Genomic DNA, 22,478 nt, shown 5'->3' on the forward strand with positions numbered 1-22,478 from the left:
AGGAGTTCCTGTCCTTGTGCATGTCTCCCAGGAGCTATGACAAGTGAGATGGGAGGCAGTTCAGGCCCTGTGAGCCTTGCAGGGCCTGGTCCCCAAAGGGCCAAGGCACTCATCTCCCAGTGAGGTGCTAGGAGCTGTGGGTGCCATTGCCCGACAGGATCAGGCCCAGAGGCCCTGGCTGCTGAGCAGAGAGTGCCAAGAAGGGGGCTAGTTAGCTGATTGGACAGACACGTGCCCACGGCGAGCTGGACTGAGACCTTCCAACCGTGGCTCTCACACATGGTGATGAGCGCTGGGGTCGGCAGGGGGCAAGGGTGGATTCCCCCTCCCAGCCCTCAGCCTGTGCTCTCCATTCACACCATTCCTGTGGGAACAGGGGATAATCGAGTAATTTAATCACCGGGGAAACATCCATTTTTGTATCTTTTTAATCTCTGCTTAAAATTCAGATAGTGGGTTTCTATGGCAACTAGTCTAACAAAGAGAAGAGGCATGAAAGAGCTCCTCCGCCCCCCCCAGCCTAATGGGGAGGCAGGGAGGACTCAGATTATTACTGCATAAGGACCAGATGTTTCCCTCCCCACCCTCTTACTGACCTCCAGCCACCAATCCAGGTCTCATGAGCATCTCCTCAGGGCACTGAAGCATAAATGATTCTACTGGGAATCAGCATTTGGAAAGATTCAGGATTACAAGCGAGCGAGCGAGCGAGCGCAGGCCCAGAGAGCCGGGTGCTTAGCAATTGCAAACAGGAGTTAGCACATGAGGTGGAGAGAAAAGAGGGGTGAGTCGTTCAAGTGATGACCTAGGGCTTGGGAGATCTGCTCTGGCACTGGGGCCCTGGGTGGCACTTGGCAGGTGGCTTAGGGTCAGATTTGTAAGGGTATCTAAGGCCCTTAAAGATGCAGGGAGGTGCCTTGCGGGGAGCTAGTCACATAGCTACATCTTTAGGGGCCTAGATACCTTTAAAAATCCAGCCCTTAAGGTCTGTATGCCTCAGTTCCCCCTCTGTGCTAATGGCCTGGCCCTGCCTCCCAGGGGGTGTGAGGAGACGTGGTGAGGAGGGTAAGATGGTGAGGTGCTGAGATACGCTGGTGATGGGGACCAATGATGTACCCCCTGACAGCGCCTTATGAACAAAGGCAATTCTGCCCCTTACGGGTTTGCAGTTGCTCTCTAGAGTTATTGAGCACAAAGTAGGTTCCTCTCATCTCTCTCTGCTCAGCAGATTCTCCCGGTCTAATGTTTCCTCCCTCTTTCCCTCCCCATCGCTCGCCCTCACAGCCCACCCTGCTCAGTGGGAGAGGCTGCTGCTAGAGGACTGTTTCAGGGAGGATGCTGATATGTGCATAGAGGCCCAGCCCAGTGCAGCGTGTCCAAGATTAGCTGTGAGTAGCCCTTTGGAAAGCCACTGGCAATAACTGCTGCATTATCAAGGAGGCTGGACCACTTCATAGCCCATCCCTGGAGAACCTCTGGGGCAGGGTGAACCCCAGCAGGTTCCCATCTCCACAGGACAGGGTGTTACCCCAGCTGGAGAGGGGCCCTGGCCACCAAATTGGGATTAATCCTTTCCTTGAAGGTCAGACGATATTGGGTCTTGGGGTGGGGGAGAGAGATGATTGTTTGGCCCTTTGGAGAGAGGACTGGGTATGGATCCAAGCTGTCCCAGTGCTGTGACCAGGCGAAATTATAACCAACTGCAAACAGGGTCCTATAATGGGAAATGTCAGGCAGCCTTATCCAGGTGTCCCTGCAAGCTCTGCCTGTAATACCTTTCTGCTCCATGAGCCCAAAGAGAAGGGATAGAGCTAGCTATTCTTTGTATACCTCCAGCCTCATTTTGCCCATCAAGGGGTAATGGCAAACCCACACGGGTGGAGCCTGTGCTTCAGGATCTCTCAGCTCACTGTCCCACTCCCCACCACCTTTAATGGATGCCTGGGCATGGCTACATGCCCAAACAGCAGCACTGCTGAGGAGGATGCGCCAGTCTCTCCTGCTGCTGGATGGGATCTGACAACCTGCCCCAGTCAATGAGGAAGGGTCTGTTGGAGCTGTTGCCTCTGCAGTCTCTCGGAGGCAGATGGTGCTAACAAACCGAACAGAGACCTCCTCAGATGGGCTGCCAGAGCCTGCTGCAGCCAGCTAATGGAGCAAATTGCTAAGTGAATCTCTTTTCCCATCACCCTGACCAGGTTGGGGAGGGAGCAGGGAACTTGTGTCCATGGGGGCTTTGAGGAACCAGATGTTTCCCTGGCTGAGACACAGCATCTGCTCCAGGCCCACGCTGCACAGCCAGGACCGGGAGTCCAGAGGGCACTGAAGATAAGGCTGAGCAGGTTGTGTTTCCTGAGCAAAAGTGCCCCAGGCCTGCCCCGCACCCCAGCATTTGCATCGGACTCACTAGCAACAATTTTAGTTACACCCGCTGCTCTTGTGGCCGGGCGTGTGGTCTCCCTACACCAAACCTCCAGCTTAGCAGGACAGGGCATCTGCCACTGCAATGTCATCCAGCACAGATCTCCTGAACCTTGCTGGAAATCCCCCTGAGCCCTCTGGCCTTGGGATGCAGATTGAGTGTCCTTCCAAAAGACCCACTCTGGCTCAGCTAGCTTTTACTATGCTCGGTACAGGAGCTGCCTGAGGTTCTCTGGCTTGTGTTATACAGGAGCTCAGGTGAGATGATCATAATGTACCCTTCTCACCTATAGATCTGTGACTCTCTAGCGGTGTATGTTCCTGGGTCTGTTGGCCCTGGGCCAAATCCTGCTGGCAGCCCATGACAAGGGTCATTACCTGTCATAGAAATGCCTCCAGTTCCCACTTTAGCTCAGGGCAAAGTATTGTTATGCTAATTATGATCAGATCTCCCTGGTGCTTTGTTTCCCTGTGCCTGACCGAAGGGACCCCTCATCCAGGGCAGAGCTGGCTTTATGCTGCAGAGTGAATTTTGTACCCTTCCTACTCAGGATTATGAGCCCAAGTGAACTCTTGCAGTACCTAGCCCAAGCTGGGGGGATTGTATTGAGGAATCTGTAGCTTTGGCTGGTTGCAACTTAAATATTTTAAGTTGCAGTGCAGGATGAAGGAGGGTGTCATGGGTAGGTGCTGGGCTGGGGCTCAAGATACCTGGCTGCAGTTCCTGGCCTCACCTTGGCCTCAATGTCTCTGGGTCTCAGTTCCCCATCTATTACATGGGACTAAGAAGAGCACTGTCCTGGCTCCCAGGAGTGTGTGGAGATAACGGCATGACAGATGGCGAAGGGGAGAGGTAAGAAGGAGAAGGAGAGAGCACCAACCATATCAAAATGCTGCCCCCGGTAACTTTCTCGGTGGTTTGGGTGTTCTTCCGGTGGCCCAGATTTCCTTTCCTGTGGACACGATCACAGCTTACTAGGCCTTGCAGACCTGGAGTATTGATCCTGGAGACCCTGCTGCCTCAATGTCATTTCCGGTTGAATAATCTCCAGTGGGTCTCATTGGAAAGAGCAACTGGCTCCAGTGCCTCCGATAGTGCCTGACAGGGGATGGAGTCTGATGGGCTCTACGCGGATGAGAGGGATCTCTGGTCAGCCACCTTCATTTTCCAATGGAAATGGACAGTTTGGTTTTGGGTTATATATTGATTTCAATTTCCAAACTAGAATCCGCAGTGAGCAGCAAGCGGCCATGCTCAGGGCAAATCGACAAGGCCAGAGGGTACCTAAGCACCCCTGAGATTCCTCCCCCAGGATGGCTGCAGCATGGCATGCACATCCATCCATCCTAAGGGCAGAAAACCAGCTACTGATAACAGAGCCCTCTGGGGAACCATGTCAGGCAAGAGGTATTCATGGCCAACAGGGGGTTAGTGCCAGGGCACATTCCCATGCAGACCTGCTCAGGAGGGCTGGAGGTTGAAGGGCAATGGAGAAAAGCAGGTCTAGTTGCTTAGGCAGTGGCTTGCAGCTGGGATCCAGCTGCCCAGAGTTTCCCCAGGGCTGGGCGATGACCCAGATTGGCTCTGATCACTGGCAACACGAGCCCAGCTTGTTTTGTTTGCTGAGGAGAGTGAACTCCAGGCTGCTACCCATGATAATCCAAAGGCCCCACCTGGCAGATTGGCTTCAGAGACAGAGGAGTGACAGGCAACACCCCTACCTTGAAAACTGCACAAGGGGCCAAGATGGTGGAGGAGAGAAAATCAGTCCAGCCTGGGCTGCTATCGCTGCCAGTGATGGCCAAGCCCTCCCCCTGTCACCACTGCGCCACATGAGAGAGGACAGGATTTGGGAAGCAGGAAGTGCAGGGATCTCATGGGGGCTGCTGGGGAACAGGCTGTATCATGGCATCGAACAGGGAAGACGATGGTTCTGCTGGGGGAGCAGGAGGGGCAGGAGGAGAAGCAGCCCTGTTAGAGCTAGAATGGTCTATAGCGGAGTCCACACTGCATTCCCCCAACCCTAACCCCAGCCCCTCCCGCCACTTGTGGACCAGCTGGGCCCTGGGCAGATCTGTTGCGAATGATCATCTGAAGCCTTTAGACATCATGGTCCTTTCTTGTTCACATTGACTGTTTGCTATCGAGGTCCGGGGGCGGGATTGGTCACATGACATTCTTCCTGTTCTCTGACAGGAGAACGTTTTTGGGAAGCAGGAGAAAAGTGGATGGGGAATAGTGACCACAGCTCTTTCTGGTTTCACTTTTCACTCTTCGCGTGAACCACTGAGGAGTCATAAATGTTTCTGTGCGTGAACTGGGCGTGTGGGAGTTTCTGGCTCTTTTCTGGGACAAGCTACTGTGACTGCTTTCTAACCCAGCACTGCCTCGCTCTGCCAGGGACTCACTTGGCTACCACCATGTTTCTGGGTTTGCTCGTCGTATGCTGCAGCCTCCTGAGCCACAGCACCATCTCTGTGAGGGCCTCGTGCAGGTCTGAGGGATAGATGGCAGAGGCACCCAGGGTGTGGAAATGGCCCAGAGCAAAGGAGGGGAATCTTCTGCCACTTAAATATTTTCCCCACCTCTCTTGGAAGCAAGAGGGACACAATGTGGCCAAAGGGTGTGTTGTTAATCAGGACTCTGCCCTGCTTGCCAGGCAGACCGTGCTGCAGACAGTTAGCACAGTCTGCCTGGCATCTTTGCAAGTGAGAACCAAACAGGGATGGTAGAAAATCTGCCGGGGATCCCAAAACCCTCAGGGCCCAGAGCAGCTAAAGGCATCTGGGAGATGGAGGGGGTGCCTGTGTGTATTGTATAAATAACACACTGATGGTGCTTTGGGAGCTGCATTGCAGAAGGGCCCAGCTCTACGTTCCCCACAGCACTGATCGATACCATGGCTCCTCCTGGTATTGATGGGAGGCAGGCAGCAAAGTGGTAGTAGTCTGTGAAAGCAGGAGCAGTCTGGGCTGCTCTCTGCAACATAGTCCAGCCCAGCTGGAGGCTCAGGGGAGCGCTATTTGGGTGCAACCTCTGCTCAGTAACTGGTTCAAATCCAGCCTGCTCAGAGCAGCCCTGGCTGGAGGTTTAGTTATTGCCTGACTCTTCCTCCATAAAGTGAGCTCCCTAACGCACAGTGGATCAGTATCCACACAGGCTGTGTGCAGACATCCTCCCGCCTGAGGCTGCTGACAGCTCTCAGTGCCCATGGGTCTCAAAGAGTTTTACAAACGGGCTAAGAACTATCCAAAAGCCAGACAAATTCAAATTGCAGAGAAGGCGCAGATTTGTAACTGGGAGGGAGAGTAACTATTGGAACAACTTGCCAAAGGAAGGGCTGGAGTCGCCACCTCTTGCTGTCTTCAGATCCAGTCCAGAGGCCGTTCTGGAAGGGGCTTCAGATAAACACAAGTTACTGGGCTCAGTACAGGGGTAACTGGGGGACACTGAATGGCCTATGTGACACAGGAGGTCAGACTAGATGATCTGAGAATCCTTTCTGGCTTTAAATCTGACAAGTCACCCCTGTTTTTCAGAAAGGTAAACTGAGAGACAAAGCAGGGGAACTGACTTATGCAGATCCAGACAGCACAAGAGGGAACAGAGCCCAGGAGTCCATTTTGAAGCACTTGGATAAGAGGAAGGTGATCAGGAACTGTCAACATGGATTCACCAAGGGCAAGTCATGCCTGACCAACCTGATCGCCTTCTAGGAGATAACTGGCTCTGTGGATATGGGAAAGCAGTAGCCGTGATATATCTTGATTTTAACAAAGCTTTTGACACGGTCTCTCACAGTATTCTTGCCAGCAAGTTAAAAAAGTATGGATTGGATGAATGGACTATAACGTGGTGTGACAAAGCTCTGACCTTGCCTCAGTGGGTCCCGTGTTTTCTGGCAGATTTCGCTAGCCTCAGAGGCTCACTGTGACCCTCCATGTAATCCTTCTTTCTCTAGAGACAAGGGTCACAGTCTACTGATGCATTTTCATCATAAGCCAGCAAGGGAGATGAGGAGAAGTTATCCTTCTTTGCACGGTCTCTGTTGTCTCCCAGTCTCAGTGATTAATCAGGGGGCAACGGTAGGGGGGGAGCCCGGGCTCATCCTCTACTCTGGGCTCCAGCCCAGGGATCCTAATAGTATCAGCTATGATAGCTGACCTTTTAGAAACATGACGACATGTACAATTCCCTGGGCTACTTCTCCCACAGCAGGGGCCACCTCACTTCCTCAAGCTCCACTTCACCCTTACCTCAGGGCCTCCTTCCTTGTGCCTGATATGGTGTGTACTACTCAGCCTCTCCAACCACGCAACTTCCTCCCACAGCTCCTGACATGCACCCCCACCTGACTAACTGGGAGGCTTTTAACTAGTTTCAGTCAGTCCCTGATTGGCTTCAGGTGTCCCAATCAACCTAGCCTTCTCCCTACCTTCTGGAAAGTTCTTAATAGGCCCCAGGTGTCTTAATTGACCTGGAGCAGCTGCCATTTCACTTATCCTGGTACCAGGGATTTGTTTAGCCTGGATCTAATATTTCTATCTCCCACTACTCTTCCATAGCCATCTGGCCTTGCCCCGTCACAGTGGATAGAAAGCTGGCTAGATTGTCAGGCTCAATGGATGGTGATCAATAGCTTGATGTCTAGTTGGCAGCCAGTATCACGTAGAGTGCCCCAGGGGGCTGTTCTGGGACCAGTTTTGTTCAACATCTTCATTAATGATTTGAATGATGGAATGGTTTGCACCCTCAGCAAGTTTGCGGATGACACTAAGCTGGGGAGAGAGGTAGATAAGTTCAAGGGTAGGGATAGGGTCCAGAGAGACCTAGACAAATTGGAGGATTGGGCCAAAAGAAATCTGATGAGGTTAAACAAGGACAAGTGCAGAGTCCTGCACTTAGGACAGAAGAATCCCATGCAGTGCTAAAGGTGGGGACTGACTGGCTAAGGGGCAGTTCTGCAGAAAAGGACCTGGGGATTACAGTGGACGAGAAGCTGAATATGAGTCAGCAGTGTGCCCTTGTTGACAAGAAGGTTAACAGCATATTGGGCTGCATTAATAGGAGCACTGCCAGCAGATCAAGAGAAGTAATTATTCCCCTCTATTCGGCAATGGTGAGGTCACATCTGGAGTATTGTGTCCAGTTTTGGTTCCCCCACTACAGAAATATGTGGACAAATTGGAAAGAGTCCAGCACAGGGCAACAAAAATGATCCTGGGGCTGGGGCACATGACTTACGAGGAGAGACTGAGGGAACTGGGGTTATTTAGTCTGCAGAAGAGAAGTGGGGGCAGGGATTTGATAGCAGCCTTCAACTACCTGAAGGGGGGTTCCAAAGAGGATGGAGCTCGGCTGTTCTCAGTGGTGGCAGATGACAGAACAAGAAGCAATAGTCTCAAGTTGCAGTGGGGGAGGTCTAGGTTGGATATTAAGAAACACTCTTTCACTAGGAGGGTGGTGAAGCACTGGAATGGTTCCCTAGGGAGGTGGTGGAATCTCCATCTTTAGAGGTTTTTAAGGCCTGGCTTGACAAAGCCCTGGCTGGGATGATTTAGTTGGGGTTGGTCCTGCTTTGAGCAGGTGGTTGGACTAGATACCTCCTGAGGTCTCTTCCAACCCTAATTGTCTATTATTCTATGACGCCTGGCCTGGGGTGTGACTTGCTGGGCCTCCATTGACTGGGGGCGAGATTCTGCATCCCACCATGTCTCTTTACTGCTTCCAGGAGGGGAAAGGCCCTGTATGCAGCTGTGGGAGAGTGGCCCTGGCGCAGGGACTGAATTGACAATCACAGGCCACACCGTGGGGGGGTGCTGGAGCAGGCTGGGGCCAGAGGAAGTAGGTCAGTTGTGAGAGGGGACCAGGGATGTAGGGGACACTGCTATGGCAATTCTGGGGGGTGCTGCTGCCCGCAGGTAACTCGGCCTGGGCTTCCACAGAGCTGCCCATGTTATAACAGGGGCTGTCACAGAGCTGCAGGCCACAAAAGAGGAGAGAGAAAGGTCCCCTCTCCATGGGCAGCACAAGCTCAGCTCATCCTGGCTGTGACTGGCCACCAAAGCCCCACGGTGCTGAGTATGCACCCTGATTGGTTGACCAAAACTTTTTAAACAGGGCACAAGCTGCATCTTTGGGGCAAAGAGCATATGCTTGGTATTGGTGGGTGAAATACACTGTCCCCCTGGGCAGCAGCACCAAGAACAGCCATTCCCACAATGTCCATGCGAACCAAGGCTCCTTTACAAGGTTGTCTGCAGGGGGTGAACCCGGCCAGATGGAAAGCAAAGACACACAGCTGAGGTCAGGGCTCCATATCACTACGGCTGGATGGGTACTTCCTGCCCCAGGGAGCTCACACTCTTAACTAGGCAAGACAGACTAACGTTATATAATTGCCCCATGGTACACATGAGGAGCTGAGGCCCAGAGACACTAAGGCCACAAAGGTATTTAGGCTCCTAAGTTCCATTGAAAGAAGCCCGAAATCAGGGGAAGTTAGGAAACTGAATACTTTACACTATGAAATTAGGTTGAATGTATAGAAGTCAATTTTTAGGAAGCAATTTTATACAGTGTCCCCACTAAGCGCATTAAGTCGGCGGAGTGCGTCCACAGTGCTGTGGCTAGCGTTGACTTTCGGAGCGTTGCACTATGGGTAGCTATCCCACAGTTCCCGCAGTCTCTGCCACCCATTGAAATACTGGGTTGAGATTCCAGTGCCTGATGGGGCAAAAACATTGTCGCGGGTGGTTTTGGGTACATGTTGTCAGTCGCCCCTCCCTCCGTGAAAGCAACGGCAGACAATCGTTTTGCGCCTTTTTTCCTTGCGGACACCATACTGCTTTCAGCAGATGGTGCAGTAGGACTGCTAACCATCATCATCAAACCACCGCTTCTGCTGCAACTCTGCTCTCCTGCTTTCATGAATCCACCTCGCAGGTCCTCTCGTCGTTCTCTATAAATACCACCGCTTCCACTCAACTCTGCACTCCTACTCTCCTGCAGACGCCATACGACGGCAAGCATGGAGCCTGCTCAGATCACCGTGGCAGTTATGAGCATTGTAAACACCTCACACATTATCCTGCAGTATGTTCAGAACCAGAATCTGCAAAAGCAGGCGAGGAGGCGACAGGAGCACGGTAAGGAGAGTGATAAGGACATGGACACAGACTTCTCTCTAAGTATGGGCAATTTGGCCATCCTGGTGGCAATGGGGCAGGCTCATGCCATGAAACGCCGATTCTGGGCCTGGGAAACAAGCACAGACTGGTGGGACCGCATAGTGTTGCAGGTCTGGGATGATTTCCAGTGGCTGTGAAACTTTTGCACTCGTAAGGGCACTTTCATGGAACTTTGTGATTTGCTTTCCCCTGCCCTTAAGCACAAGAATACCAAGATGAGAACAGCCCTCACAAACGAGTGGTGATAGCCCTGTGGAACTTGCAATGCCAGACAGCTACCGATCAGTCGGGAATCAATTTGGAGCGGGCAGATCTACTGTGGGGGCTGCTGTGATCCAAGTAGTCAACGCAATCACTGAGCTGCTGCTATCAAGGGTAGTGACTCTGGGAAATGTGCAGGTCATAGTGGATGGCTTTGCTGCAATGGGATTCCCTAACTGTGGTGGGGTGATTGATGGAATCCATATCTCTATCTTGGGACCGGACCACCTTGGCATCCAGTACATAAACCAAAAGGGGTACTTTTCAATGGTACTGCTAGCACTTGTGAATCACAAGGGACGTTTCACCAACATCAACGTGGGATGGCTGGGAAAAGTACATGATGCTCGCATTTTCAGGAACTCTGGTCTGTTTGAACAGCTGCAGGAAGGGACTTACTTTCCAGACCAGAAAATAACCTTTGGGGATGTTGAAATGCCTATAGTTATCCTTGGGGACCCAGCCTACCCCTTAATGTCATGGCTCATGAAGCCATACACAGGCACCCTGGACAGTAATCAGGAGCTGTTCAAGTATAGGCTGAGCAAGTGCAGAATGGTGGTAGAATGTGCATTTGGCTGTTTAAAAGCGCGCTGGCCCAGTTTACTGGCTTGGTTGGACCTCAGCAAAACCAATATTCCCATCGTTATTACTAATTGCTGTGTGCTCCACAATATCTGTGAGAGTAAGAGGGAGACGTTTATGGCGGGGTGGGAGGTTGAGGCAAATCGCCTGGCCGCTGATTACGTGCAGCCAGACACCAGGGCGGTTAGAAGAGCACAGCAGGGCGCGCTGAGCATCAGAGAAGCTTTGAAAACCAATTTCATGACTGGCCAGACTACGGTGTGTCAGTTCTGTTTGTTTCTCCTTGATGAAAACCCCCGCTCCTTGGTTCACTCTACTTCCCTGTAAGCCAACCGCCCTCCTCCCTTCGATCACCACTTGCAGACGCAATAAAATCATCGTTGTTTCAAATTCATGCATTCTTTATTAATTCATCACACAAATAGAGGGATAACTGCCAAGGTAGCCTGTGAGGGGTGGGGGAGGAGGGAAGCACCGGGTGGGGTGGTGGAGGAGGGGAGGAGGGAAGGACAAGGCCACACTGCACTTCAAAACTTATTGAATGTCAGCCTTCTGTTGCTTGAGCAGTCCTCTGGGGTGGAGTGGCTGGGTGCCCGGAGGGCCCCTCCACCCCCTGCATTCTTGGGCATCTGGGTGAGGAGGCTATGGAACTTGGGGAAGAGGGTGGTTGGTTACATAGGGCTGCAGTGGCAGTCTGTGCTCCTGCTTCCTTTCCTGCAGCTCAACCATACGCTGAAGCATATCTGTTTGATCCTCCAGTAGCCTCAGCATTGCGTCCTGTCTCCTCTCATCACGCTAACGCCACCTCTCCTCTCGCTCATCCCTCCTCTCCTCGTGTTCATTTTGTGCTTTCCTGAACTCTGACATTGCTTACCTCCACACATTCTGCTGAGCTCTTTCAGTGCGGGAAGACTGCATGAGCTCAGAGAACATTTCATCGCGAATGCGTTTTTTTCACCTTCTTATCCGCGCTAGCCTCTGGGACGGAGATGTTAGGGGGAGCGTTGAAACATTTGCTGCTGCAGGAGGAAAAAAAGGGAGAGTAGTATTTTAAAAGACACATTTTAGAGAACAATGGGTAGACTCTTTCATGGTGAACCAAGCTGTTAACATTACATAGCACATGTGCTTTTGGTATAAGGTTCCCCCCACCCCCGACCCAATTCTGTGGGATGATCGCTTCACCCCTCCCCACACCGCGTGGCTAACAGCGGGGATGATTTCTTTTCAGCCACAGGCAAACAGCTCAGCAGGAACGGCCACCTCTGAATGTCCCCTTAAGAAAAGCACCCTATTTCAACCAGTTTCCAGAGTAGCAGCCGTGTTAGTCTGTATTCGCAAAAAAGAAAAGGAGTACTTGTGGCACCTTAGAGACTGACAAATTTATTTGAGCATAAGCTTTCGTGAGCAACAGCTCACTTCATCAGATGCATTCAGTGGGAAATACAGTGGGGAGATTTATATACACACACAGAGAACATGAAACAATGGGTTTTATCATACACACTGTAAGAAGAGTGATCACTTAAGATGAGCTATTACCAGCAGGAAGGAGGGGGGGGAAGGAGGAAAACCTTTTGTGGTGATAATCAAGGTGCGCCATTTCCAGCAGTTAACAAGAACGTCTGAGGAACAGTGGGGGCTGGGGGTGGGGTGCGGGGAGAAATAACATGGGGAAATAGTTTTACTTTATGTAATGACTCATCCACTCCCAGTCTCTATTCAGGCCTAAGTTAATTGTATCCAGTTTGCAAATTAATTCCAATTCAGCAGTCTCTCATTGGAGTCTGTTTTTGAAGTTTTTTTGTTGAAGGATAGCCACTCTCAGGTCTGTCATCGTGTGACCGGAGAGATTGAAGTGTTCTCTGACGGGTTTTTGAATGTTATAATTCTTGACGTCTGATTTGTGTCCATTTATTCTTTTACGTAGAGACTATCCAGTTTGACCAATGTACATGGCAGAGGGGCATTGCTGGTACATGATGGTATATATCACATTGGTAGATGTGCAGGTGAACAAGCCTCTGATAGTGTGGCTGATATGATTAGGCCCCATGATGGTGTCCCCTGAATAGATATGTGGACAGAGTTGGCAACGGGCTTTGTTGCAAGGATAGGTTCCTGGGTTAGTGGTTCTGTTGTGTGGTGTGTGGTTGCTGGTGAGTATTTGCTTCAGGTTGGGGGGGCTGTCTGTAAGCAAGGACTGGCCTGTCTCCCAAGATCTGTGAGAGTGATGGGTCGTCCTTCAGGATAGGTTGTAGATCCTTGATGATGCGTTGGAGAGGTTTTAGTTGGGGGCTGAAGGTGATGGTTAGTGGCATTCTGATATTTTCTTTGTTGGGCCTGTCCTGTAGTAGGTGACTTCTGGGTACTCTTCTGGCTCTGTCAATCTGTTTCTTCGCTTCAGCAGGTGGGTATTGTACTTGTAAAAACGCTTCATAGAGATCTTGTAGGTGTTTGTCTCTGTCTGAGGGGTTGGAGCAAATGCGGTTATATCGTAGAGCTTGGCTGTAGACAATGGATCGTGTGGTGTGATCTGGATGAAAGCTAGAGGCATGTAGGTAGGAATAGCGGTCAGTAGGTTTCCGATATAGGGTGGTGTTTATGTGAACATCGCTTATTAGCACCGTAGTGTCCAGGAAGTGGCTTTCTTGTGTGGACTGGTCCAGGCTGAGGTTGATGGTGGGATGGAAATTGTTGAAATCCTGGTGGAATTCCTCAAGGGCTTCTTTTTCATGGGTTCAGATGATGAAGATGTCATCAAAGTAGCGCAAGTAGAGTAGGGGCATTAGGGGACGAGAGCTGAGGAAGCGTTGTTCTAAGTCAGTCATAAAAATGTTGGCATACTGTGGGGCCATGCAGGTACCCATCGCAGTGCCGCTGATTTGAAGGTATACATTGTCCCCAAATGTGAAATAGTTATGGGTGAGGACAAAGTCACAAAGTTCAACCACCAGGTTAGCTGTGACATTATTGGGGATACTGTTCCTGACGGCTTGTAGTCCATCTTTGTGTGGAATGTTGGTGTAGAGGCTTCTACATCCATAGTGGCTAGGATGGTGTTTTTAGGAAGATCACTGATGGATTGTAGTTTCCTCAGGAAGTCAGTGGTGTCTCACAGATAGCTGGGAGTGCTGGTAGCGTAGGGCCTGAGGAGGGAGTCTACATGGCCAGACAATCCTGCTGTCAGGGTGCCAATGCCTGAGATGATGGGGCATCCAGTATTTCCAGGTTTGTGGATCTTGGGTAGCACATAGAATACCCCAGGTCAGGGTTCCAGGGGTGTGTCTGTGCGGATTTGTTCTTGTGCTTTTTCAGGGAGTTTCTTGAGCAAATGATGTAGTTTCTTTTGGTAACCCTCAGTGGGATCAGAGGGTAATGGCTTGTAGAAAGTGCTGTTGGGGAGCTGCCTAGTAGCCTCTTGTTCATATTCCGATCTATTCATGATGACGACAGCACCTCCTTTGTCAGCCTTTTTGATTATGATGTCAGAGTTGTTTCTGAGGCTGTGGATGGCATTGTGTTCTCCACGGCTGAGGTTATGGGGCAAGTGATGCTGCTTTTCCACAATTTCAGCCTGTGCACGTCGGTGGAAGCACTCTATGTAGAAGTCCAGTCTGTTATTTCGACCTTCAGGAGGAGTCCACCTAGAATCCTTCTTTTTGTAGTGTTGGTAGGAAGGTCCCTGTGGGTTAATACATTGGTTAGAGGTGTGTTGGAAATATTTCTTGAGTTGGAGACGTCAAAAATAGGATTCTAGGTCACCACAGAACTGTATCATGTTCATGGGGGTGGAGGAGCAAAAGGAGAGGCCCCGAGATAGGACAGATTCTTCTTCTGGGCTAAGAGTATAGTTGGACAGATTAACAATATTGCTGGGTGGGTTAAGGGAACCACTGTTGTGGCCCTTTGTGGCATGTAGTAGTTTTGAGAGTTTAGTGTCCTTTTTCTTTTGTAGAGAAGCAAAGTGTGTGTTGTATATGGCTTGTCTAGTTTTTGTAAAGTCCAGCCACGAGGAAGTTTGTGTGGAAGGTTGGTTCTTTATGAGAGTATCCAGTTTTGAGAGCTCATCCTTAATCTTTCCCTGTTTGCTGTAGAGGATGTTGATCAGGTGGTTCTGCAGTTTCTTTGAGAGTGTGTGGCACAAGCTGTCAGCATAGTCTGTGTGGTATGTAGATTGTAATGGATTGTTTACCTTCAGTCCTTTTGGTATGATGTCCATCTGTTTGCATTTGGAGAGGAAGATGATGTCTGTCTGTATCTGTACGAGTTTTTTCATGAAGTTGATAGATTTCCACTCCATACGGCTAAATTCAGTGCCTTGCATAATAACAGGTTTCAGAGTAGCAGCCGTGTTAGTCTGTATTCGCAAAAAAGAAAAGGAGTACTTGTGGCACCTTAGAGACTAACAAATTTATTTGAGCATAAGCTTTTGTGAGTTACAGCTCACTTCATCGGATGCTTTCGGTGGAAAATACAGTGAGGAGATTTATATACACACACCGAGAACATGAAACAATGGGTTTTATCATACACACTGTAAGGAGAGTTTTTCAACCAGGTGACCATGAATGATATCACTCTCCTGAGGATAACACAGAGAGATAAAGAACGGATGTTGCTTGAATGCCAGCAAGCACTGGGATCATACGCTGCCATGCTTTGTTCTGCAATGATTCCAGACTATGTGCTACTTGCCTGGCGTGGTAAAGTGTCCTACCATGGAGGATGGAATAAGGCTGCCCTCCCCATAAACCTTTTGCAAAGGCTTTGGGAGTACCTCCAGGAGAGCTTCATTGAGATGTCCCTGGAGGATTTCCGCTCCATCCCCAGACATGTTAACAGACTTTTCCAGTAGCTGTACTGGCCATGAATGTATCTCAAGTCTTCAGGGCAAATTAATCATTAAACACGCTTGCTTTTAAACCATGTGTTGTATTTACAAAGGTACACTCACCAGAGGCGCCTTCTCCACCTTCAAGGTCCGAGAGCCCGCCTTGGGAGGGTATTGGCTCCAGGGTGATAAACAGTTCCTGGCTGTCGGGGAGAACGGTTTCATCCTCCTCATCATCATCTTCCTCATCCCCAAAATCCTCATCCCTGTTGCGTGAGACTACCCCTTTGCAGGAGTCGACGTACAGGGGTGGGGTAGTGGTAGGGGCACCACCTAGAATGGCATGCAGCTCCTCACAGAAGCTGCATGTCTGGGGGTCTGACCCGGAGCGGCTGTTTTCCTCTTTGGTGTTTTGGTAGCCTTGCTTGAGCTCCTTAATTTTCATGTGGCACTGCTGCGGTTCCTTGTTATAGCCTCTGTACTTCATGCCCTTGGAGATTTTTTCAAATATTTTGGCATTTCGTCTTTTGGAACTGAGTTCTGCCAGCATGGATTCAGCTCCCCATACAGCGATCAGATCCCGTACCTCCCGTTCGGTCCATGCTGGAGCTCTTTTGCGATTCTGGGACTGCGTGGTCATCTGTGCTGATGACCTCACCATGCTAGCCAAACAGGAAATGAAAATCAAAAGTTCCTGGTGTTTTTCCTGTGTACCTGGCTAGTGCATCTGAGTTGAAAATGCTGTCTAGAGTGGTCACAATGGAGCACTCTGGGATAGCTCCCAGAGGCCAATGCTGTTGAATTGCATCCACACTACCCCAAATTCGACCCGGCGATGTCGATTTCAGCGCTAATCCCCTCATCGGGGAGGAGTACAAATATCGATTTTAAGAGCCCTTTAAGTCAACAAAAATGGCTTCGTCATGTGGACAGGTGCAGGGTTAAATCGATCTAATGCTGCTAAATTTGACCTAAACTCGTAATGTAGACCAAGGCTAAGGGATTTCCCCAGGGTCACACAAAGCACCTGTGGCAGAGCCAGGAATTGCACCCAGAATTTCTGAGTCTCAGTACAACACCTTAAGTACAAGGCTATAATTCTATCCTGGTCAGCTGCCTCCCCCAGCTGTCATGGGACCCCGCCCCGTGGCTAGTCAGGCTTCACTCTTGATTCATCTCCATCCAGCCACCTGTCAGCCAAACTAAACAAATGTAAATGATTGAACAGTGCAGGTGGGCTCCACTCTCTGTACTGAGCAACGGGCAGCACACAGCTTTGGTGTGATCACTTTGTTAAATGTGCCCTGGTGGTTAATGGCTGTACCGTGCTTTGAACACAGCAAGCGCTCAGATTAAATGATTAATTAATTACCCTTGTTGAAGTGCTTTGGCGATGAAGAGCACTATTAATAAGAGACAGCCTCGTTGGAGGAGGAAGAGTGGAGCTAAACAGGACCACAAAACAGTCCAGCCATTGCCAAGTGTTTATCAGCACTGGGTATAATTAGCCCACGCACCTTATTATAGTCAGTATTTTCGATGTTTGTCAGGAACTGTTTAAGGCATTGATTTTAAAGGACATCTGCATCCTGCTGAGCATGCTGGAAGCTGCCTAAGCTCCAATCCACCCAGCCATGGAGAAACTTATGGCACAACAGAGAGGCGTCAGGGAGCAGCTCCTTTGCTGGAGCTGTGCTGATTTACACCCTTGCCTCCAGCTACATCCTCTCAAGACTCATTCCTGTTTGCACTCCCATCGCACCCAAGTGCTGGGTACTGTCCAAACACATCACCTGCCCCAAGAGCTCACAACCTAGCAGGCATGCCAGAGGAGGGGAGAAGGGAGGGATTATGTGATTAACTCAAGGTCACACCAGAAGGCTGTGGCAAAGCTGGGAATTGAGCCCTCATTACCACAGTCCCAACAACCTGCCTACAAGTCCAGTCTTCCTCCTATCCAGTGTTGCCTCCTGAGCCAGATTTTTGAAAGACCTCAGCTCCCATTTAGATGCCAAGAGAAGTGGGCCAGATGTTCAAAAGAGTAACACATAGATCCTAAACTCTAGAAAGTAGAAATCCCTAGCTCATGTCTAGCGCTTTTCATCAGTAGATCGCAAAGCGCTTTATAGGGAGGTCAGGATCATTATCCCTGTTTTACAGATGGGGACACTGAGGCACAGAGCAAGGAAGTTGACTTTCCCCAGGTCACCGAACAGGCCAGGTGCAGCACTATCCACTGGGTGCCACTACCTCATTATTTCAGTAAGCCAATGGATCTGCAAGTTCCCTGCCCTGGGCTGATGCTATGATTGTATCAGTTATAAACAATGTATGGCTCCCTCGTCACTTTTTGCAGCTTTTTCATCTTTCATTGTCTGTGTCCTGTCTACACTACAAACATATGTTGGTATGTCAGTCAGGACCCTTGAGTGACACAGTTACACTGTCCTAGCTCCTGGTGCAGACAGTGCAGTCAACAGGAGGACTTCTCCTGTACACATAGCAACCACCTCTCATGGAGGTGGAGTACCTACACTGATGGGAGAAGCTCTCCCGTGGGTGTAGGTAGTTCCTTCAGTAAGTCCTGCAGCTCTGTAAGCACAGACAAATCCCGTGTTACATATGGGAATAGCAGAGCTCGTTGGGCAATCATTTCCCCCCGTGAAAAGTTTAGCCATTCTGCTGCAATTTTCCTTTGAAAAACAGTTTTGTTTCTGGTGAAAAACTGGAAAAAATGGATTTAAACCAAAATATCTCAGCTTTTGGGGTTTTGTATTTTTGAGAAAAACCCAATTTTCAATGGAAATGGAAATTATTTTTTGAAAATTTCCATTTGGTCCAAAAGCCATTTTCCATCCAAAAATATTAATGGAAATTTTTGGACAACTCTAGTCAATATTGCTGCATGTTGCCATGTTAGATACACTAACGGAGGAGCAAGACTGGGCTTGTGGTTCAAGACAGGAGACCTGGATTCTATACTCATGTTTGCCATCAATTTTATGTGTGACCGTGGGCCTCTCTCATGCCTCAATTTTCCCATCTATAAAGTGGTGACAACATTCTTTCTCTACCTGCCCAGGGGAGGAGTCATTTATATTTGTACGGTGCTTTGGGATCCTCAGCTGGGAGGTGATACAGAATCAGAATCCCAGAGTGAACTCCCACCTCCTTGCAACTTTATGGGTGTATGAAATCCTCCTCCAGATGCAGATTTTGGGGCTTGAGCCATCTCTAATTAATGCTGTGCTAAATATCAGCCCACCTGCAGCTGCTGTACAAGAGACACATGGCCAGGGTGCAATAAATACCTACAGACAGGCAGCACCAGGCCAAACTCTGCTCTCAGCAATGTGCTGCTCACCCTGCCGTCGCCTTGGATATAGAGGGAGGGCGGGATCAGGCCTGCTGTGCACAGCATTGCCTCTGATGGATGAAATAATGCAGCGGCCAGTTGCAAACGACTTGCTGCACCCGGGCAGTGGCAGGCTAACACTGCGTGTTGGCTCAGTCTCTGGGGTGCTGCCGTATTATATTGCTTTGTCTCCTGTTGCATGGCTGATGTGTAGAGATTATTTTTGTCCCCTCTCTCTGTCTAGATCCGGAGGCGCCGGCCAACTCCTGCCACCCTGGTTCTGAGCAGTGACCAGTCATCCCCAGGTGAGATCTGTAGCCAGCAGATGATTTGCAGGAATCAGTCTCTCTTCCAGAGACCCTGGGAAAACAGTTTCCTTTCTCAGGCCTGGCCCTGGGTCTGGGTGGAACTTGCAGAGTCCAGGCCCTTATGCCAGGGACCTCTCCAGGCACACCAACCCCACTCCCTCCCCTACCGCTCCAAAACCTGCTCCCCATTAATGAGGGGCCCAGCCCCTGGACAGCCAGTGGGCCTGGGCAAGGGAACGTGGTTGTAAGGTCCTCACGTCCGGAACAGCAGTCCTGGGTTCTGGCCATGCGCCAGTGGTGAATTTGTAGGCACCACTGCTCGAGTACTGCCCCTCCGCGCATGCCCCCAGACTCAGAGGGAGGGGAGACTTGCTCCCTCATCAGAGGGGGATCTCCCCCTCACTTTCCCTCCTGGCTGTTTCCCCACCCCCACCAGCGCCACCTTGCTCCAGTCCAGGCTGCGCTTCCTGTTCTGCTCCCAGGGCTGGAGCAGTCAGAGAGTCCCAGGGCGCTCAGCCCCTGCCTCATCCTGTCAATCTTCCGTCTCCCTTGGAAACAGCTGCCTCTGGCATCAGCGAGGCCTGGCCTGCACTGTCCCATCCCAGGAGTCCTTTGGCAGCTTCTTCCCGCCCCAGGCAGCAGCTGCCTGGCTGAACTACGTGTCCCTGGGATCTGTTTGTCTGTCTCTCTGTCTGTCTAGGGAGATGTCAAGGCGGCCGCCTTCCCTCTGCTTGCAAGGGCTGCATCTGACCTGCAACGTGATGTGTAGACTCTGACAGCAGCCATGGGGCTCCCAGCCTCTGGGTTGGGGGGCAGGGATGTGGCTGGCTACTGTGCTACCCTCCCCCTCCTTGAATCTCTTCAGCTTCCCTCGTCTCCCTCTCCCTCCTTCTCTCTCCAGCTCTCTCCCTCGCTCTTCTCTTCTGGTTTTCGCTGTGCCTCCCTCCCAGCCGCACGCCCGGCCCATGCAGGCCGTGCCCAGGGCCTGTCAGGCGGGGGGTAGGGGGGGTGTTTCCTCTGGGCATGGGGTGATTGTGTGCACCAGACATGGGGAGCGAGTTAGCAGAGAGGTTGGCATGAGCCATGCGAGTGGGTAAAAAGCAGCAGGACTCAGACTGCACTGCAGAGACCAATGACAGCGATTTCCAATGTCGACCCCACAGTCTGGTCCTGAATCCCGTATTGAGGCTCTGAAATACATGGCCTGATTGTTCTTACTTCCAACTTCCCAGTTCTTGTTGACTCGAGGGGGAGGAGGGTGATCAGCATCTTTGATATCAGGCCACTGATTTTGAAGGGGCTTGTGTTAAGGCATTTTGTGACCTGCATGTGTTCAGATGTTTGTGGTGGCTGTATCGGCAACTCTAAAAGGAGGGAAGGATAGTTCAGTGGTTTGAGCCTTGGCTTGCTAAACCCAGGGTTGTGAGCTCAATCCTTGAGGGGGCCATTTAGGGATCTGGGGAAAAAATTGGGGAATTGGTCCTTGAGCAGAGGGTTGGACTAAGTGATCTCCTGAGATACCTTCCAACCCTGATATTCTAAGTTTACAGCTCATGAGCCTGTCTGAAAAATCATGTATTTTACTTTGTTTTGTTTTGATCCAGGGACTTCCCCCCACACACACACACACCTCCCCCCATGGTTACGGTGCTGTCAACTCTACCACAGTCATCACAAGTAAGGCAGGTTTGGCCCCTGCTGCTGGAGCTCTCGGTAGAGGTCCCAGCTGAGTACAGAGCCCGGTCACACAGGGCACTGTACAGACAGGTGTGAGACAATCCCTGCCCCCAGCAGTTCACTGTCTCACATGCAGCACAGTGGCATGTGTAGTGTAGAAGTTGGAATGGAGATTCGCCAAACTCATTTCATGTCAGCAGGGCCGGATTAACTTTTTGTGGGCCCAGTGCCAAACATATCTGTAGGGAATGATTGTAAAAGGGGCCAGGGGCAAAAGCACAGTGGGGTGGGAGCTAGGGTTGGTTCCTGGAGCAAGGGAGGGGCCATGGGTAAACTGCAAGCGCAGCAGGGCTGGGGAGGGGGTAAACAGGATCCCGCTCCCGCCCCTACCCACATAGAGAGGGTACCTACCTGGTTCTAGCCCAGTCTCTTCGTCTCTCTCTGCACTGAGCTGCCCCCCTCCTGCAGCAGCAGGACAGATTCTCTTCCAGCTCTCTGGGGTGGGTGTTGGGAGTGGGAGGAATGGAGGCTAATGTGGTTCCTCCGATAACCGGATTTTTAGTTTCCACTCAGCACTGCTAACCGGACACTCAGGTCCCATTTTCTACTGGAGTTTTCAGTCTGAAACTGGATATCTGGCAATAGGGCTGCCAGAAAAGCCTGAGGGGTGAGGGGGGAGCAAACAATCATTTTTAAGCAGTGGGGGGGAAGCAAGTGGTGGGTGGGCTAGGGAGTGGAGAGGAGCTAGTGGGCAGGGCCATGTCTGCTGTACTGCTTCCCAGGTCGGTTGGAGACTGGGGGGATCAGTCGACACCGTATCCCCAGCCCAGGTGACGTGACAGCCAGTGGTGGATTTAGACAGGTTTCAGAGTAACAGTACAGTAGTCTGTATTCGCAAAAAGAAAAGGAGGACTTGTGGCACCTTAGAGACTAACAAATTTATCTAAGCATAAGCTTTCATGAGTTACAGCTCACTTCATCGAAAGCTTATGCTCAAATAAATTTGTTAGTCTCTAAGGTGCCACAAGTCCTCCTTTTCTTTTTGGTGGATTTAGAGTTAGTGCTCCCCCCCCCCAGCCCTGTGCTCAGCTTCATTTTTGGGGCACGTCCTTGGGAACCCACCAAGAAATAGAACATTCTCTCTTCTCTCTCCTCACCCCCGTTTTTCATTCTTTTTTTCTTCATCCTCCTCCTATAAGTAATAGTAAGTAAATGAAAATAAAGTGAGGTATCTTGATTGTTTTTGTAGTCTAACTTATTTTTCCACAGATCACTTAAAAATTGCAGAGGGTCTCGACGGACACTTAATGATCTTTACAAATATTGTTTGTGTCGTTAGCTAGCTATTCTAAAGAGCTTTGGATAAGAGTGCTTTATACAAAAAAATGTAAAACAACGTTGGGGTGCAGGGTCTGGCCAGGAGCTAGGGTGAAGGAGAGGGCCCAGGGTTGGTGCAGGAGGTTGGGGTGTGGAGTGCTTACCTGGGGAAGCTCCTGTTTGGTGCGAGGGGTGCAAGTGGGAATGGGAGAGGGGTGCAGGAGCTCCCGTTTGGTGCTCAAGGTGGGGGTGGGTATGTGTGGGGGGTGCAGGAGTCAGGACAGGGGCTGGGGAGGTGTGAGGAGGGTGCAGGAGTCAGGGCAGGGGGCTGGGTGTGTGTATGTGGGGTGCAGAAGTTGGGCAGGGGGTTGGGGAGGTGTGAGGGGGTGCAGGAGTTGGGGCTGGGGATGTGGGCTGGGGTCATGGGGCTGCTCACGGCAGGGGCTGGAGGGGGTAGCCCTGATTCCAGCCCCTTCCCCAAGGTCCCCCTGCCCCCGGAGCAGCCAGCATGCTGAGGCTCCGCTCTTCC

General features: G+C 50.8%; 1 protein-coding gene across 3 annotated transcripts in view; it reads left to right on the plus strand.

The window, feature by feature from the left end:
• Positions 1-22,478, plus strand: part of PPP1R1A (protein phosphatase 1 regulatory inhibitor subunit 1A) — a 72,754-nt gene that overhangs the window by 25,025 nt on the left and 25,251 nt on the right. For all 3 annotated transcript variants that reach the window (XM_038379445.2, XM_038379446.2, XM_038379443.2), the window contains exon 2: positions 18,892-18,952. In XM_038379445.2, coding sequence (XP_038235373.1) covers positions 18,892-18,952 — 61 coding nt within the window. The remainder of the gene's footprint in view (positions 1-18,891; positions 18,953-22,478) is intronic.

The sequence above is a fragment of the Dermochelys coriacea genome, chromosome 20 (genome assembly GCF_009764565.3).
Source record: "Dermochelys coriacea isolate rDerCor1 chromosome 20, rDerCor1.pri.v4, whole genome shotgun sequence".
Classification (NCBI taxonomy): Eukaryota; Metazoa; Chordata; order Testudines; family Dermochelyidae; genus Dermochelys; species Dermochelys coriacea.